Source organism: Cottoperca gobio, chromosome 22, assembly GCF_900634415.1.
Source record: "Cottoperca gobio chromosome 22, fCotGob3.1, whole genome shotgun sequence".
Lineage (NCBI taxonomy): Eukaryota > Metazoa > Chordata > Actinopteri > Perciformes > Bovichtidae > Cottoperca > Cottoperca gobio.
Window position 1 is genome coordinate 3,474,170 of NC_041376.1, and position 18,080 is coordinate 3,492,249.

Genomic DNA, 18,080 nt, shown 5'->3' on the forward strand with positions numbered 1-18,080 from the left:
TATTTCTCTCACACACACACACACACACACACACACACACACACACACACACACACACACACACACTGAAGGGGTTCAGCTTTTCATCTGTATTCACCTCTTATCCCTCCATCCTCTGATCCTGTTCTGGCTCAGGTGTTTTCCATTTCCCCCCCCTAAAACCAGGTATTAGTCTAATCCCTGCGCTCTCTGCAGCGCCACAAACAGTTCACGTCCTAATAAGTGATGAATCCTGCCTGAACCCTGCAGACCGGCTGATCCCTGCAGTACAACTGCAGCATACAAAACATAAACACACAAAACACCTCCTAAACTCAGGAATTACACCACCCCTTTACAATCACTGCTAAACCAGGAATTAGATCAAATCCAATCCTCTTGAATAAACTGCCGCAGGGGAGAGCAGCGAGCCGAGTCATGACACGCGGGAGTTCAAGGTGTCAGAAGTTGTTTCAACTCATTTTCACACTGAGATTAGAAACACAGAATTACAGCATCAAATATTTCACAAAATAATCTCACGAGCACAGCTCACAACATAAAGATTTATCTGACCCTGATCAGTGAACCGTGTGGTTCAGACTGAATATAAACTAAACTTAAAAACAGAATAAATATGAGCAAGTCTCAGCATCCGACACATCCGACTTTGTGAATGCAGCTCTAGACTCATCTGACCTGCAGCACATTAACACTGCAAGCAAGCAAGCAAGCAAACAAACAGCGTCGGAGGTCAAACAGGGAGGATATTTTACCTCTGGGTGTCTGAGTCTCACCTGCTCTGCTGTTTAACATCAGAACAGAGATAAACTGCACTAAAGGGCTCTAACCACACAGAGGAAACATGAATCACGGGTTGTGATAGCCTAGTAGTCTGAGCTATAACTGTACGCCTTCCCAACCAGAAGGTTGTGTGTTCAATACCAGGGCTGCCACCATTGTACCCCTGAACAAGGTACTTAACCCCACGTTGCTCCAGGGAGACGGAGACTGTCCCCGTAGCATCTAATGTAATGAAGAGCTGCTCTCACCTTGTTCTGCTCATCTGAAGCTTCACACCTGCATCCACTTATTAACTAACAATCAGCAGCACCTGAGTTCAGTATCAGCTGATCATGGAGATCAGTTTAAAGATGTTTTCTCAGAAGCTTTGGTGCAGAATTATTATGTTAAAAACCCTCAAACTCACCTCTGATCTCCTCAGTGTCACTTTATATGCTTACTGATTGACTTCCTGTTTTATATATTTTGAAATGAGATATTTTTACTTGCTTGATTGTTTTTTTTACACAATTTTGAATGACCATCGTTCTTTGTAATTGTTGTGCATATGACAATAAAGAACTTGAAACCTACATTACCTTCGATGATCCAGAGATGCAGTGATCATTAACTTCAGTAACCTGATCAAGTCAGACAAAAAGTATTTGGCTTCACTTGCTTCCTTGTTGCTGGACCCAGTGATGCCTTCACAGTCCCTCATTTATCAATACACAATACAATACAGCAGCTTTACAATCTTTTCTTTGAGTAACTGGAAGCCAGAGTAAAGATTAAACAACAGGAGTAATCTGCATATTTTAGTTTTATTATCAGAACAAAACATTTCTGTCTGTTTCCAAACACTCTGACCTCCTGCAGTGATATCAGGGATCTGTTTCCTCCCCTTTAATGCTCTAATCTCTCCATCCCTTTAAATTAGGAAGCGGTTTTAAACCCCCCCCCCCCCAAACACACACACACACACACACACACACACACACACACACACACACACACACACACACACACACACAGCCCCAGGCCTGTACAGTACAGCAGTGAATCTAAGAGGGCAGCAGGAGCTCGCCCTGATTTAACCAGAGTGTGTGTGTGTGTGTGCAGTGTGTGTGTGCGTGTGTGATGTAGACACACAGTGACTCATGCTTCAGCAGAGTAGAGCTGCAGTGTCATCCAGTGTGTGTGTGTGTGTGATGTTGTGTTTCTGGGGAATGTCCAACTTAAAGAATTCACTACACATCTGCTCTGTGTTTGTATTGATGTTTGTGATTATTTTCAAAAAGAATACATTTTAAGTTTCATTTATTTGCGTTAATGTGACGTTTGAAACCTCACTGATGAAGCACAACAGCTGGAGCATCATATTAAAAAAACCTACAACTAATAAAACAAAAATCAAAAAGTGAAAGGAGTTAAAATTCAAGTCCAATCAGATCAATCCATGAACTGATCCGAGACCTGATTTCAATTGAAACTCCAAAGTAAAAAGTTGTGAAAGTCACAAACCTGATTGAATCCTCAGGTTTATTCAACTGTTTTATCTCGTTTTTATTTATTTATGTCAAAGAGCAGAAGTGGAGAGGGAAGACAGACAGACATGAAACTAAATATTAAAACCACTATCTGTCCCAGATCCAAATCTGTCTCTGTCTTACTCAGGTTCACTCAGAAACTCTGTCTCTGTCCTCTCATCTCAGGTCAGATTTATCTTTACTGTTTTATTTATGTCAAAGTAAAGATTTTTACATCCTCTCTGTTATGTAAGCTCTCTCGCTCTATTTCTGGAGCGAAGGATTTCTCAGAGGAAGCTGCCGAGTCAGTGGGACGGCTAAATATAACTGCAGACATCTGATTGGCTGACAGAACGGGGCCCCTTCTGCATACGTAATGAGGCGGGGAAAGGAAAAAGGATGAATGAAAACCAGCAGACAGGACTGAGATGATGTAAATATAAAACTTGGATTGGCTGATTGGATCGTTGCATTTATTTATGCAACATGAATGACCAAGGCAGCACTGTCTCCCTTCTCTGATTGGTTCCTTAAAGGAGTACTTCACCCTTGACTTCTTGAAGAAGACGTTTGGTTCTTCTCACATGCCTCCACGGTGAGCAAAGAATCCAAAAACGGAGAAAAGTCTTTAAAGCAAATGGGGGCCGCGTATAACTATTTAAAAAAACAACCGTTTACAAACTCTCACACAACTAGTATTGCAGTATAATGTATTTTAACTACTTTCAAAACATGCATTTTTACTAAAACCTCACGCTTGCGCAGACAGGCTACTAAATATTAAGGTTTACTTCATTCATCAAGAGACTCTTCTAGATTTCAAGGTAAGTAATTGATGTACAAATGGTCATTTTGGTGGTGAAGTATCTGTCAAGGGTGTAACGATCATTGCTGTTGCTTTTGTAACTTCAAGTTTAATATAGAACAGTTGGTAAATTGTACACGTCATCCAGCCAATCAGAGAGCAGGATTCTCTGAGGTCACAGTATAAATAACAGTAATGGAAAAGACAAATGTGTCAGTCCTCCAGCTCTGATAAAACAATCATAATCTGATGCCGAGCAGAGAAGAAGAAGTGGTCGAACTTCTTCTTCTCTGCTTACTGTAGAAACATTCCATACCCTGATAGCCAACAAGCTGTTAACGTATATCACATCACCTCCACGCTCACACTGTTATTATCACCCTGCTGCTCTGCTGCAGCGACCACGACACGGCACCACGCATCCTGCTGCAGCACGTTACACATCATAAACTTACATCAGCACTCACACATGGAGGCGAGTGTGGCCTATTCATCTTCGCTGAGAGAGAGAGAGAGAGAGAGACAGATACAAACAGCAGAGACGGAGGAGTGAAGCAGTCAGGCAGGAAATTCACATTTTACAGTTTTATTAGCTGGAACACTGAGAGCGACTCTGACAGCTGGAGGAGAGGATGGGTGTATGATGGAAGGTGGTGAAATGGCAAAGTCACTTTTACCCTCAGAGGGGCGAATTCACAAAAGGACCGCGCGGCTTTTGCAGCATCAAAACCTGCACCAATAAGACAAAAAGAGCACCAGCTAAGAGTGAACTGCACCAAGAATATAGTGTCTCAGTGCTGCTGTGCTATTTGCATGTATTTAAATGAGTTAATATGAATACATTTGGCACAAGATTGGCCCCTTTCTATGCAAATGAGCCTCATTGCAAAGACAGTCCAATTCACAAAGATCAGCGCTAATAGCCCCACACAGTTACAGTGCAATGATTAGCGTCTTGATTAGCGGACTAACTTTTGATATTAAATCCCAAATAGGGTTTCTGTCTGTCACGTTTAATTCGTTGCCTAAAGTCTTGAGGAATGCACCTTGTCAGGACCTGTAGCGTTTGGACATTTCATTTTTCTTTTTCATCTCTGCCATTGTTCTGCCTACTGTGTTCTTGGCACAAAGTCAACATTCATACTTTGCCAAATGAATAATTGCAATCAGATAATGAAAAAGGGCAAATTGCACTCAGTTGCAAAACGTTACGGCGGTAATTGTGCAAAATCTTTTTTAAATCGGACCTTGAGACACGGCAGATAGAGGTGCGATTCATGGTGCCATCAACGGCCACAATCCATTCTTTGTGAATTCAGCAAGCCTCCAGGAGGAGCGCCAGGCGTCGAAGCCAACTTCCGTAGTGGCCAAACTGTTGAATTACAACTTCTTAACGTGATGCCATGGGGCCAAAGCAGACATCTTCCCATTGACTTACATTGGGAAAGAGACGTTTGTAAATCAGCGTATAACTTTGACGTAAATCAACTTCCCAGAACGAACACTTGAATAGCCCTCATTTAAATCATTAGGTCTTAAAAGGAGGGGCAATAATAGGAGTGAGCGGGGCTCCGCCTCCAACGCTGTATCCAGTCCTCTCATGTATGGACTTCACCCGTCAGAGTAGTGAACTGACATTACTGTTGCAGATCTGTCGTCCAATCAGATCAGCTGTTGACTCTTCCATGATGTGTTTTTGTTGTTTATGATGACATTACTGCACTCAAACATGTTTACAGAGAAGACGGAGACAAACAACAGCTGTCTGATGACTGACAGCTGATTCTGCAGTTACCTAGCAACAACACAAAGATGCAGACGGCTGCGGTGTGATGGAAACACTCTGCCTTTTGGTGTGTTCGAGGCTGCAACGCAGAGCAGGTTTGAGGTTGAATTCCTTCTGATGCTCAGACAGAAGAGCAAAGCACAAACATTATTGATACCCAATAAATAGCATTGATTATAAAGTGTTGTTCTGCGAGCTGTTGGGCGTGAGGGCGGTCCACAGGCTCTGCATTGTCTCAAGAGGATGGACGCTCTAATATTAAACTTTTAATCTGAAGCCTGGAGGAAACAGAAATCAAAATGATTCTGCCGCTGGGAGCAGGACTGAGTTTAGCTTATTGGATTTAGATATTTACTGTCGATAATATCCACACTCAGCTCGTTCAATATGTAAACACATCCCTCCGTCTAGACTACAACTGTTTATATCGCACCCAAAAACTAAGCTTTTCCAAAACGGCCTTCAGTGTCGACAAATCTTAAAACTCTAGTTTAGTGTTTCAGGAGAACTGAGCTTTTACAAAAATGATGATAAAAGCTTCTCAGTGAGCGTCGACTGTGTGACGGAAAAGAGAAGGACTTTCCGTTTTATTTAAATGTCGATAAAGCCAAAACACAGCTGCTGTCCTTAAATTATATTTATGCTATTTTTGGTCAGACGAGGCCTCGACCATGAAATAATGACTGTCTGTCTCATTCATCAACATTTACTTTTGTTGTTCTCCAAGTGTTTCTTGCAAGAGACCCAACTTCTTCTTCCAGTTGTGAGGATTTGCTGTTTTTTGTGTGTTTATACCATCATAAGTTACATTTCTGTGGGTTTTTGGGCAAAACAATCAAGTTTTAACAATCGAGTTTCTGGGAAATGTTGATGGCCATCTTTTAAAGTATTTTCTGACATTGTATATATAGAAAGAAATCATTAAAATAATCAGCACAGAGATGTCTGTCTGATGTCTCTCTGATGTCTCTCTGTGATGAGGACCTGTTGAAGTGTCCTTATCCTCTCCACCTGTTTCCTCTAAGTGTCTCCTCCATCATGTATGCATCCTGCTGGTGGATGGAGGCTGAATCAGCCCGCAGAGCTCACAGGCTGACATCTTACATAAGCACACTGTACACTGTGTATTATTCTCCAAACATGGCCTTAATCCTCACACTGGGAGAGATAAGTCTCCCCAAGGTGGGATTTGGGCATCTGAAGATGAGCCGCTGTGATGCTGCTGCACGTTAACGTTTCTTCCTCTTTGATCTGCGTCGTCCTGTAAACCCTCAGCTGATCCACACAGAAAACACACACACGCTGTTCGCGTTCACACACACAACTGCTTATGTTCCATTCAACTACATTTTACTGGATTACATTCCCCAATATTAGTATCGGGAAAGTTTTGACAGCAAACATGGCGTGCAGTTTTTGGATGTCAACCGGACCCTGGTGATTCCTTCCATATCTACCAAACAAATCCGGCTAGATATTATTGTATGTTTCACAACCAATAAGGCTGTCTCCCCCACTGCCAGTTACAAGCTAACAAACAGGATGCAAAACAAATAAAAGACGCTAACTACTCTTATCATTGTAATAAATCTGCTAGTTGACGATTATCGACACAACTCGCTCCTCATCCGAGTCAAACATATTTGTCTTTTTCACGATGTGACCGTGCCTGCACCATCACGGTCTCTCAACCCAGGTGCATGCTGGGCCGCCACCAGCAGGTGAAAGTGAAGTCCTGCAGAGCTGTATCCGAACTCGTACTGTATTTTCCAGCAATGTTAAAATTTCAAATGATTCTGATTCAAATGAAGGCATTCATGAGTTTACAGTATACGAAATGGTACTTTTGATTAGATTTAGTGAAAATGTGTGAATACAGATAGAAGTTATGTTGTAATAAGTGTGACTGGTTAAATCTCATATTTCAGATGTTATTTTCGCTTTTTCTTCTCTATGCTGCAGGACATACAGTTTCTCTCTGCAGCTCATCTGACTAATCATGTTCAGTAAAGTCCTTCATGAATCACACACACGCACACACGCACACACGCACGATGTATATCTGTGTGATAACTGACTTCCTCTGAATGAATCACAGCCAAACATACAGTCAGAGCCATGAACATGATCAATGTGACACTCTGAGAATAGAGTGGTGCAGGGATGACGTGTTTTTGTAGGCCAACCCCAGAAGTTAGTATCGCCCTGGTTCCCTCGACCATTGGTTTTAAAGACGCGTTCCCTCCTTTCTTTTTTCCTCCTCTCTCGTTTTCTCCTTTCTTGTGGAGTCATCTCCTCTGCTTTCTTGCTTTCTCATCTTGTGTCCTCCTTTTCTTTTTGTTTCCTCTTCTTGTGTCCTTTTCTCCTCGTGTTTCCCCCTCTCCTCTCGTTTCCTGGGCTTGTATCCTCCTTTTAAGTTTTCTCCTGTCTTGTTTCCTAATCTCTCTCCTTTCCAAAAAAAGAAAAGAAACATGAAGCTCGAGTCTGTGAGAACTGAAGCTGCAGAACGTCCCTAACGATGTGAACATGTCTGAACTTCCGCTCACCTACAAAACAGACTTTAACTTCCTGTATCTTCCAGAAAACATCCACAACAGAAGAAAAACTTCTCCAGGCATTTCCTCTGGGGAGCGGAGGTAAACTGCAAAAGCAGTTTCTTTCTATCAAACAATAAAAAGTGAAACTTGTAGCAGTTTGTTTTCTTCTTCTCTCTCAGTCTTTTATCCTCTCCTCTTGTTTCCTTCTCTCCTTCTGTTGTTTCATCCCTTGTTTCTTCTCTTGCTTTCCTCTTGTTTCCTTCTTCTTTTGTCTCAGTTAAAGTCCTCCTCTCCTTCTCTCATATCCTTCTCTCATATTCTCCTCTCCTCTTCCTCCTCTCTTGTTTCCTTCTTCTTTTGTCTCAGTTAAAGTCCTCCTCTCCTTCTCTCATATCCTCCTCTCCTTCTCTTCCTCCTCTCTTGTTTCCTTCTTCTTCTCACTCAGTTAAAGTTTTCCTCGTCCACTCCTCGGAGCGGTTACTTTTCCTCCAGTGGTTGGGACGGCTTGGAGGATCCGGAGTAAATCCAAACAGACATGTTGATTAATCTCTTCCCCCAAATGTTTAGTGGAACAGAAAAGAGGCTGTCACACTGGCTGGTAGACAAACAGAGATGTTCTCTGAGCCGTAAAGTGTCACTCTGCCGTCTCCACCACCACTCCTCACAAACGGGCAGCGCCAACCAGCAAAACAAACGCACACAAACCGGGACGAACACACAGTCTGACAGTCAGGGGTCAAAGTTCAGACTGTCAGTGTGTATTCAGTGTTAAATGTACAGTTGGAGGACTCTTCCTCACTGATCAGAGACCAGAAACCACATTATTTTCATCCTCTTCCTCCTCCTCCTCCTCCTCTCATCGAGCAGCCGGTCGACAGGAAACAGGAGGCGGGCCAACAGCGCTCCCAGTAATCTGCCACGCTCCATCCTCATTACCACACATTAACACTTATTAACACAGTAAACCCAGAGCTAATGGCTTGATAAACACAGGAACACACTGGGAGGAGGGGAACAATGGCGGTATGAACGGTGTTTCCTGTCTGCGAGGAAACAGCTGGGAGAGAAGGTGGTAATTAAAAAACAATCATAATTAATCCCAATTTCCCAGAGAAGGTAAAGAGAGATCAGGTCAAATATGCAGAGTTAATGATTGCATCAAAGTGGGAAAAGATATGCAGATTTATGTCTGCAGCCGCTAACAGCTCTCCTTCACACCTTTATAAACAAACACAAACAATCTCACACACACGCACACCAACTTCTACTACGTCTCATTCACACCTATACAGTAGTTTGTCTTTAGTACGGTGGCCCTGAGAGCTCAATCCCCTGCATATTAAGAAAACATCTTCACCACGGTTCACGGTTTATATATTATTTTCATTTTGAAGATTTTATTGCCTGTTTTATTGACCCCAGCCTCATGTGCATCACTTAGATTCTGCTTTGCATTTGTATTAATTGATTGTATATTTACATTTATAAATACATATTTTTGAATTGAGGCGGGCTCCACTACACTAATGTGTGTGTTGGTGTTATTGCTGCTGCTGTCCGGCTTGTGTATCATTTGTTAATTTTCACTCTTTGATATAATAAATCCAAGTAATTTTTCTTTTGACTGTCACATAGAGTCAGCTGAACTGAATAGCTCCAGACTCCCACTGTGGCCTCGCAGAAATCTGGATCTCCTCCCCTGCCCCTCCTATCGGCCCGGAGGATCCGGATTATCCCAAACTTCAGGATTATAAAAGGCTCTCCCCCCTTGTCGTCCTCGACAACAAACAGCAGCATCAGACAGCAGGAATCCTGGCAGCAGATAGAGAAATAACAGCCTGTAGGAGTTCTTTAGTGTGATTCAGTCTGTGACAGTGATGAGTGGAGCTACGAGCTGCAGAACGTCCTGTAATCCCTCTGATGGGTTTCACATTTATACAACACTCACACACATGTTCACTGGCTCAGTCTAGGAAATACAGAAAACACTAAAGCATGAGAATAAAACATCAGGAGGAGAGAAAAATGAATGTCATACTTTAGATTTGCACGCTATCTATAAATCAGTTTACTCTCCACTCCCGACGTTTTTAGATTGATTTAATTTCATCGAGGCAGACACTGATTTTAAAGCCTGACTGATACTGATATGGATATTTAGGAGTTTAAAAGATCTGATAAATGTATTTTTTATTTAATCTCCTGTGCTTAAATATACAACATTACGGTACATACATACAAACTAAAAGGGCTTTCCCAATGACTGCAAGAGATTTCATTCTGTGTCTAATGTAAGAAACAGTTTGGAGTGTTTGGCAAGAAGTGTGTTACAGAATGTTACAAAGTGCAAAGCAGAAAATGTGTTTTTGTCTAAAGGGACGGTTACAAAAGTTGAGCTCAGAATTCACTTTCAGTTTAAGCAATCAGGAAAAATGTTATTTATAATTGAAAACTACAGAAATAGAGTCAGTAGAGCGCAGATCTCCACCAGGTGTGTCTGACTGAAATGTTGTTTCTCTACTTTGTTATCATCTATGCTTGTTAGTTATAGCAGCATAATAAAAACACCAACAATAATGTTGAGGAAATTACTTTAATTGTGCTCGCCTTATAGAGAAAAAGTCACAAGGATTTTTTTTTAATAATCTAAATTATATCCGAGTAAATTGCGGTTTCTTACTGTTTTTTATTTAGTTTTTTTAAAGCACTATGTAGCCAAGGGGCAGCAGCGGCGGCGGCCTCCCTCTCCTCTAGTTCCAGCTGTTCGAGTAGCGAATCAGCTACCTTCCTTTTAGCTTCTTTAGCATAAATAATAAACAATATAAACTCACAAAATGCCAACAAAGAATATATTGTTACACCTAATCTCCCTCAAAACAGACAAATGTAAACGTAAAACACACTTCATTCAAACTGGACAGAGCATGTGTGTGTGTGTGTGTGTGTGTGTGTGTGTGTGTGTGTGTGTGTGTGTGTGTGTGTGTGTGTGTGTGTGTGTGTGTGTGATACGGACACATCTGCTACCTGTCACCTTCAGTCCCACCCCCACCCGCTGTGTGTCAGAGCTGCAACAGGAGCTGTCAATCAATGAATGTGTGTGTGAGTGTGAGTGTGACAGATGGCCTCGGGATGCTGCTGTTGGCTGCAGATTAACCACAAACACACACATACAGAGTGATGTTAGCTCCATGCTAACATTTTAGCATTAAACTGATTTCTATCACAAGTACAACTGGTACTTAGGATAGAAGCAGAAAGGAGATATCAGGGTTCTGATCCAATAAGCAGGTTTAACAAACTCTGACTCTAACGCTAAACTTGGAACGGAAAATCTTTTTTGGTTGAAGAAAAGATGATTATTTCCATTTGAATCTAATGGAGACAGAAATATCAACGTATGTTTAGCCGGACCTTTTGTTCATTTTGGATTTATTTTGTGAATGTCTAATTTACGAAAATGTGGTGGGTTATGAAAGAGTAAGGTGTGAAGTAATAGGTGCTGTAGTAGCTGTATTAGTTTAAACATTAAGCAGTGGTGGAAAGTAACTAAGTTCATTTCCTAGAGTAATTGTACTTAAGTACCAAGAGATGAATCAGCAGGATGTAGATGCATCATGTTGCAGTGCACATAGTGGCCTATAGGGGGCGCTGTGATCTCCTCAGACTGTTAGTTTGGTGTTGTTCAGAGAGATGCAGCCAAACAGTGAGTGAGCAGCAGACTGACTGTTTGTGTTTGACCTTTTCCATCCATATGAGCTCTAACGGCACATTGTGCTGAGGAGAGTTTATGAGGCAGAAAATGAGCCCATATGGCTGTGAAATCACATCAGTATCATGACAACGAATCAAACAACACATCTGACGGCCAGAGTCAACAACAACAACAACAACAACAACAAGAACAACACAGGCTGGATCACACTAACTCACTGTCTGCAGGCATCAGCTGCATCATGATGATAATGATGATGATGATGATGATGATGATGATGACGCAGCCAGCGGATCACATGTAATCGTGTAGCTGTGACTGAGTGCTGCAGAAATGTCCCTTCCTACAAATCCTATTCTACAGACTCAAAAGAATATATTTTAAATACATTAAAGACAAAAGAAACAAATAAATATAATTTATAGCTGCAGATTAATTTTCTGTCGATTCACTAATTGATTAATTAACCAAAAAGTCTTCATTCTTGAGAATCGCACAGAAACTCAACATAATGACCAGAAACAGAGGATGTTGGTCTACAGCATCGTCTCTCTAAACCCTCCACTTACCTATTATAAAACAAATGCACAGATGTTGCATCCTATGATCCCACCCCCCCCCCCCCCCCCCCCCTGCTTTCTTCCTTCCTTCATCCCCTGTTGCATCCCGGATTCATACAAAAGCCCCCCCCCCCACCCCCCAACAGGAAGTAGAAGTATTAGTAAAAACCTGAGTTTCCATGAGCTCATTGACGTCAGCACACTAAACTGCATGAATGTAAGTAACAGTGTTTGTGATGTAATGCGCCTCCTCTCCCTCTAATCTGTGACATATAAGATTACAGATAATCTGAGTGTGTCATCTGATGTCACACAGGAAACACTGTCACTACGCTTTTATTACGATAGTGAGTCAGCACCCTGACCTGTATGGAGCACTGCAGCTGCCAATATCAAAAAGTTATTTTTAGTTGGTCATCCAGCACGCTCGACTTAATATCACGTTTAGTGACTAAGATATGTAAAGAATATTTTACAGGGGAAATATACATTTGGTGCATCCGGTACCTCAATTTTTCACTTTGAATTGCACTCACATGTAGGAAAGATGCTGCACATATGAAGTTGATGTTTGCATGTGACGAGGACAATCGGAGAGAATAAAAGCTCCAACAGGATGCAACATTACTGCATTACTACTGACACTACAGCCTTCTTTAAATACTTAATGTAGTTGTACTGCATGTGGATTTGGATACAAAGTAATAATCTTCCAGAAGTTTCCTCAGAGGGAGGAAGAACCTGCAGCCTCACTGCTGACTGGTGGTTTAATACAGACTGCACACACAGTGAACCAAAGTGAACTCTATAATATAAAACCAAAGACAGTAAACCTACAGCTCAGATAACTGGAAGTCCCCTCTGCAAATATTACTGCAGCATTACACCATAAAGACAGATGAGAGCACTATTAAGTCACTACAATTTCCTTTTTGCAATATTACAGCTGTACTATAACAAATACAAATACCCATAAATACTGTACATGTATATTTACTGAGATAAAACGCCAATAATATCACTACTAAAACATGCTTCACTTCACACAGAAATATTAAAGGAATATTCATTGGTACCATAAAGAACAATAAAACAAGATAAACAGTTCCACTGTAGATTATTATAGGAATATCACAGGATAAGATCATAAAATACATAATAAAAGGACTATAAGGACTCTAAAAACCCCTCAAGGCTGTAGCTGCCACTGAGGACACTGAGGACATGTACTTAGTATAAGTAAAGCAACCTCTGGGGAGTTTATATTACTACTAACAGTTGGTGGATATTCCAGATTTGTGTTTCAGGCCAACACATACATAAATAGATGAATAAATAAGGTTTAAGTATTTATGCATTATAATTATACTGCTGGCAGAGTGAAGAAGGCTTTGAAACCCCAATTAAGCCTCCATGTCGGGAAATAAACAACATAAATGAACAAAACTGAATCAAATGAAATATGGAAAAGAAATAATTCTGTGTCAAAAATGTTATTTTGGGGGGGGAGACTCAGTATTTCTAAATTCCTTACTGACCTAAATATCACAGAAATATAAGACAAATAATTACAAGGTGAAAGTTAGCAGATGAAATATTAATAACATACCAGCAATACAACAGCACAGAAAACTATTAATACTACAATTATGGACGGATTACGAGACAATGGGCCCCTGGGCACAGATACGCAAATGGCCCCCATCTCTCTCCTACATACAGTAGGATCATGAGCCACAGATTCAAAGAGACATCTTTGTGGACATTTAGTGTTTTTTTTCAATTCGTTTTGATTTTCTTTTCAGTAATTTTGTACCTTTGTGGTCATTTTGTGTCTAAGTGTGACTTCCCAACAAGAAATGTTGGCAGTAACTTCTAAAAGAAGCTCTGGCCCGGGGGCCCCCAAACCTGTTGGGACCCTGGGCCAGAGCCCAGTAGGCCCGTTCAGTAATTCATCCATGACTACTATAATATAAAACATAAGAAATATAAATAAAGAATATTTCTGAAGAATAAAAAATACAGGGATCTCTTAAGAAAGTTTGAATTCACAAAATGATTGTATTGTCCTGAGTTACTACAGGGGTATCATAAATAAGATGTAAAAGGAAGAAAACTTGTTCGTGAAAGTTCATTCTTGACCCTAAAACTCTCAACTAAAGGTCTACTTTTTCTTATCAACCGCATCACAGGGTCTTCATCATGTGTCATTATTTCACCTGTAATAAGTACCTAAATTCACTCGAGGGATAACAAGTTCAATACCGAGCAAACTCCACTGCTCATGAAGACTGTGAGGTGTTGTTCAAAGCTCAGACTAGCAAGAGGACCTTTAGATTTTTCTTGTCAAGGAAATTACACGAAGGAAAAATATTCTATAGGATGAGATACAAGAGAAATAATCTGAGCTAAGAATTTCATTCTTGACCTTGGAAAGAGTAATTCAAGGCTTTCAACAACGTCAAATGGTCTTCATCAGCAGATGGCGGTTCCCCACTTGTGATCATGTAAGAAGGTGATTCAAGTTCTATACCCATGTCACGTGATAACAGCTGCCGATGAAGACCATGGCAGTGCGGTTGAAAGTTGGATGAAAAGCTAGTAGGCCTAAGTGGACATTTAGATTTTTTCACACTCTGAGTTACCGGACAATTATCATCACAGTAGTCACATGCTGATCATGTAGTTTGTGATATTCATAAAGAAATTATATCAAATCATGTAATTAAAAAAAATACTATTAATAGATTATAAAAAGGCGAAATAAACAGAACTCAATTAAAAAGCCCAAATGGCATTTTTGAGGATTATTTAAGTGATTTACAGTAATAAACCATCAAAATAATAATAATAATAATAATAATAAAGGTCACTCAGATCTCATTTTAAGTCCCCACAGAGACCCACATATTCTTGTGCTGTCAGAGACGATAAAAAAACAGCAGCAGTAACAACATGTCACCATCTACGAGTCCCATAGAGACACCGAGTCCTACAGAGACACCACAGAGACACCATAGACCTACAGATACACAGAGTCCTACAGAGTCTCACAGAGACACTGTAGACCTGCAGATACACAGAGTCCTACAGAGACACCACAGAGACACTGTAGACCTGCAGATACACAGAGTCCTACAGAGACACCACAGAGACACCATAGACCTGCAGAGACACCGAGTCCTACAGAGACACCATAGACCTACAGATACACAGAGTCCTACAGAGTCTCACAGAGACACCATAGACCTGCAGATACACAGAGTCCTACAGAGACACCACAGAGACACTGTAGACCTGCAGATACACAGAGTCCTACAGAGACACCACAGAGACACCATAGACCTGCAGATACACAGAGTCCTACAGAGTCTCACAGAGACACTGTAGAACTGCAGACACAGATTCCCACAGAGACAACAAGTCCCACAGAGTCAAACAAAAATACTGAGTCCCATACAGAGATGTAGTCCCACAGAGACACTCTAATCTAATAATGACTGTTAATACTGAATATCAGTTTAATGCAGAATTACTACACAAATATTACAGCAACATTAAGAAGGGATCACCCTCACTGTCCTAGTATTCACAGGTGTGTGTTCATGTGTAGCAGGATACCTGTTGTGCCTTCAGGCCAGGCATGAATGTAATATGACTGAATGAGCAACACACACACACACACACACACACACACACACACGCACACACACACACACACACACAGAGAGAGAGAGACATTAGCCTACACGCGCTAAATCCCTCACAAGGTCAAGTTGGTGTGGGTGGTATTCCGGGTTAAACGCTGCTTGTGTTGCAGTGCGGCCGTTAAACCCGTATTGACATAACATTTAACGAATACAAATATTTTGACATTTACAACATAATAATTGTATGATAATGAGGTCCTTACCGTACACGCCCTGGCCGTGCACACCCTGCAGGAAGCCAGTAAACAGCCACAGAAGACCGAAAACTAAACCCATCTTCACATCCTCCTCTGGCCGCCTCGCTGCTTCTCTCCCCCCGGGGATGAGGTTGTCAGATCGGTTCCCCGCAGCTGCTGCTGCCGCTGCTGCTGCTGCTGCTGCTGCTCCTCCCTCCTCCTCCTCCGCTCCGGCCGGCGTCCCTCCGCACGGAATCCGGCCCGGTGACCGGTTCTCATCCACAAATCCAACTATTTCCCCACCAGCACCCAGCCACCACCCCCCAGACCCCAGTCAGGTTTGACAGGAAGGTCCGGTTCTGCTCATACCGGAGCTAACGTTAGCTAAAACCGTTAGAAACAGTTGACAACGATGACGGTCAGCGGAGACCCGAGAAGAAGAGCAGGTGTCTCAGCCGAGTCTCCTTGATGGTGACATTGTAGGGAAAATATTCAAATTCAGGAGAAAACACGTCGTTTCGACAGTATCCTCCGACCTGTATGATGTTCAGAAGTCACTGCTGCCCCTCCGCCGAGTCCACCGGGCTCCTTGTCCGTTAAGTCGGTACCGGAGTTAGATCCATCATCCTAAGGAGAAGCGGTACCCGCTCCGTGTCCTGTCCTTGCTGTCAGCGGCTTGTCGCGGCCCGTCAGGCCGGGCAGAAGAAGCGCAAAGTCGGGGCTCCCTGATGCCGTGATGCCGCTCTGAGCTCCGGCGAAGAAGAAGGAGAAGCGGTCAATCCCGTAAACTCGTCAGTGGATTTTACCGGTGAGAGACGTCACCGAGCGAACCGAGCGGTAAAGTCGAACAGAGTGGACAAGGATACGGCTTCCGGAAAGACATTTTCAAAATAAAACCCAGTGATCAAAGGTTGCAATATTTTTTTATGGCTGATTCAAAACAACAAGAGGCTAAACTTTTCACGTCTGGAGTCAAATGTATCTTGTAAATATAAAAGATATATAATGTAGTTATCAACCTGTGGTTCAGGACCTTCCAAGGAGTTGAAGTTACATCTGAGGAGTCATTAGGAATACAAATATTTCTGATACAATAAAATAGTTGTTTCTTTAAACTCTTGCTAAATTGTTACTATTTTCTAGTAGAATACAAAAAGAATTGTACTTCTTCAGACTTAGAGAATAAATACACTTTATGGTTGAACTGCTCACAACTGTTAGAAAATGCAAACTGTGACAAGGGTAAAGAAAATGAGAATAAGAATCTACTTTATTTAAGGTTTCATGAGAGAAGATTGTGAATCATTGAAGGTTAACTTACAAAAAACCCTTTCAATTTGAAGATAAATATCTCATGATTCATCTTTCGTAAAAATGAAACAAATAAGGGCTTGATAATGTAGGATAATTAATTATATACTGTACTAAGATGTCATAAAAGGGCCAAGTTAAGATATAGGTTATAATATATGCACATAGTGCAAAATATGTGTTTTATATATTTAATAATAATATATAAAACATAATTAGCTTATCCTGCATTACTTCTCACATTTACAGTATTATAAATATATGATGTGACTTTACTTCTTTACACATTTAGTTTGGTTTTAAATCCTTTTTTAATGCAAGTATTTTTCCTTGTTCCATTTTATTGTTTTTTTATATTTATTTTGGTTTTACTAAAAAACATGAGCTTATTCCGTTTTTGGGAAGTTGTGTTATTACATAATCAATTATTTATATCACCACTTTCCAAATGGTAAGCTTTTATTTTGACGAGCTGTTTTCCGGTGTTCGCGTGACTAACCACAGGCCATTTGACGTTAAGCGGAATCTGCCGCGTGAAACATCACGAGCACAAGCCGCTGGTTTCTGACCGTGACTGTAAAAAAAAAAAAAAAAAAAAAAACATCCCTCACGAGACAACAGGAGCCTGTAGGCGGCACGCGGGGTGGAAAATGACAGCGCAAGCCCTCACTGCGCACGTGTGATGTTCTTTTTTTTCGGGAATCCTCGCTGAGGCGGGAACAGTGTCTCTCTTACAAAACATATACACACTGACTGATTAATTATTGATTAATAAAACGAATAGGTGATATTATATGAAAAATAAATACAACAATCTAGATGAAAATCTGATCATAAAAATACTGTTGTACTCATTGTGAGGCATTATGTTCAATCAACAGGTCATTTCTGTTTTCTCCATCTTCTATCCAAATGTATTATAGCGTAAAGTTTAATACGATTCCTTAAAAAAGGCTGAAAGTAAAACATGAAGGAATGCTTTTTTTCAGTGCTAGAAGAATTAGCCTACTCTGATTTTTACCTAAGAAGTAATAGTACAAAAGTATTAACATAAAAGTATAATTAAATTACAAAAACTAACATTACTCATTATGTATACTGAATAATAATGATAATATTTATTAATGTAATATCAATAATGTAGCATCGCTAGCTTGCTGGGCTAGCACTATTTTATCCACCATTGTACATT

General features: G+C 41.0%; 1 protein-coding gene across 2 annotated transcripts in view; it reads right to left on the reverse strand.

The window, feature by feature from the left end:
* Nucleotides 1-15,717, reverse strand: part of mdga2a (MAM domain containing glycosylphosphatidylinositol anchor 2a) — a 77,253-nt gene extending 61,536 nt beyond the window's left edge. Inside the window, exon 1 of one of the 2 annotated variants that reach the window (XM_029460567.1) lies at nt 15,605-15,717. Coding sequence is in view for 1 of the 2 variants with exons in the window: in XM_029460566.1 (XP_029316426.1) it covers nt 15,605-15,677 (73 nt within the window). In the remaining variant the exon portion in view is untranslated. The remainder of the gene's footprint in view (nt 1-15,604) is intronic. The other variant, XM_029460566.1, reaches the window with a different exon arrangement.
* Nucleotides 15,718-18,080: the final 2,363 nt, after the last annotated feature.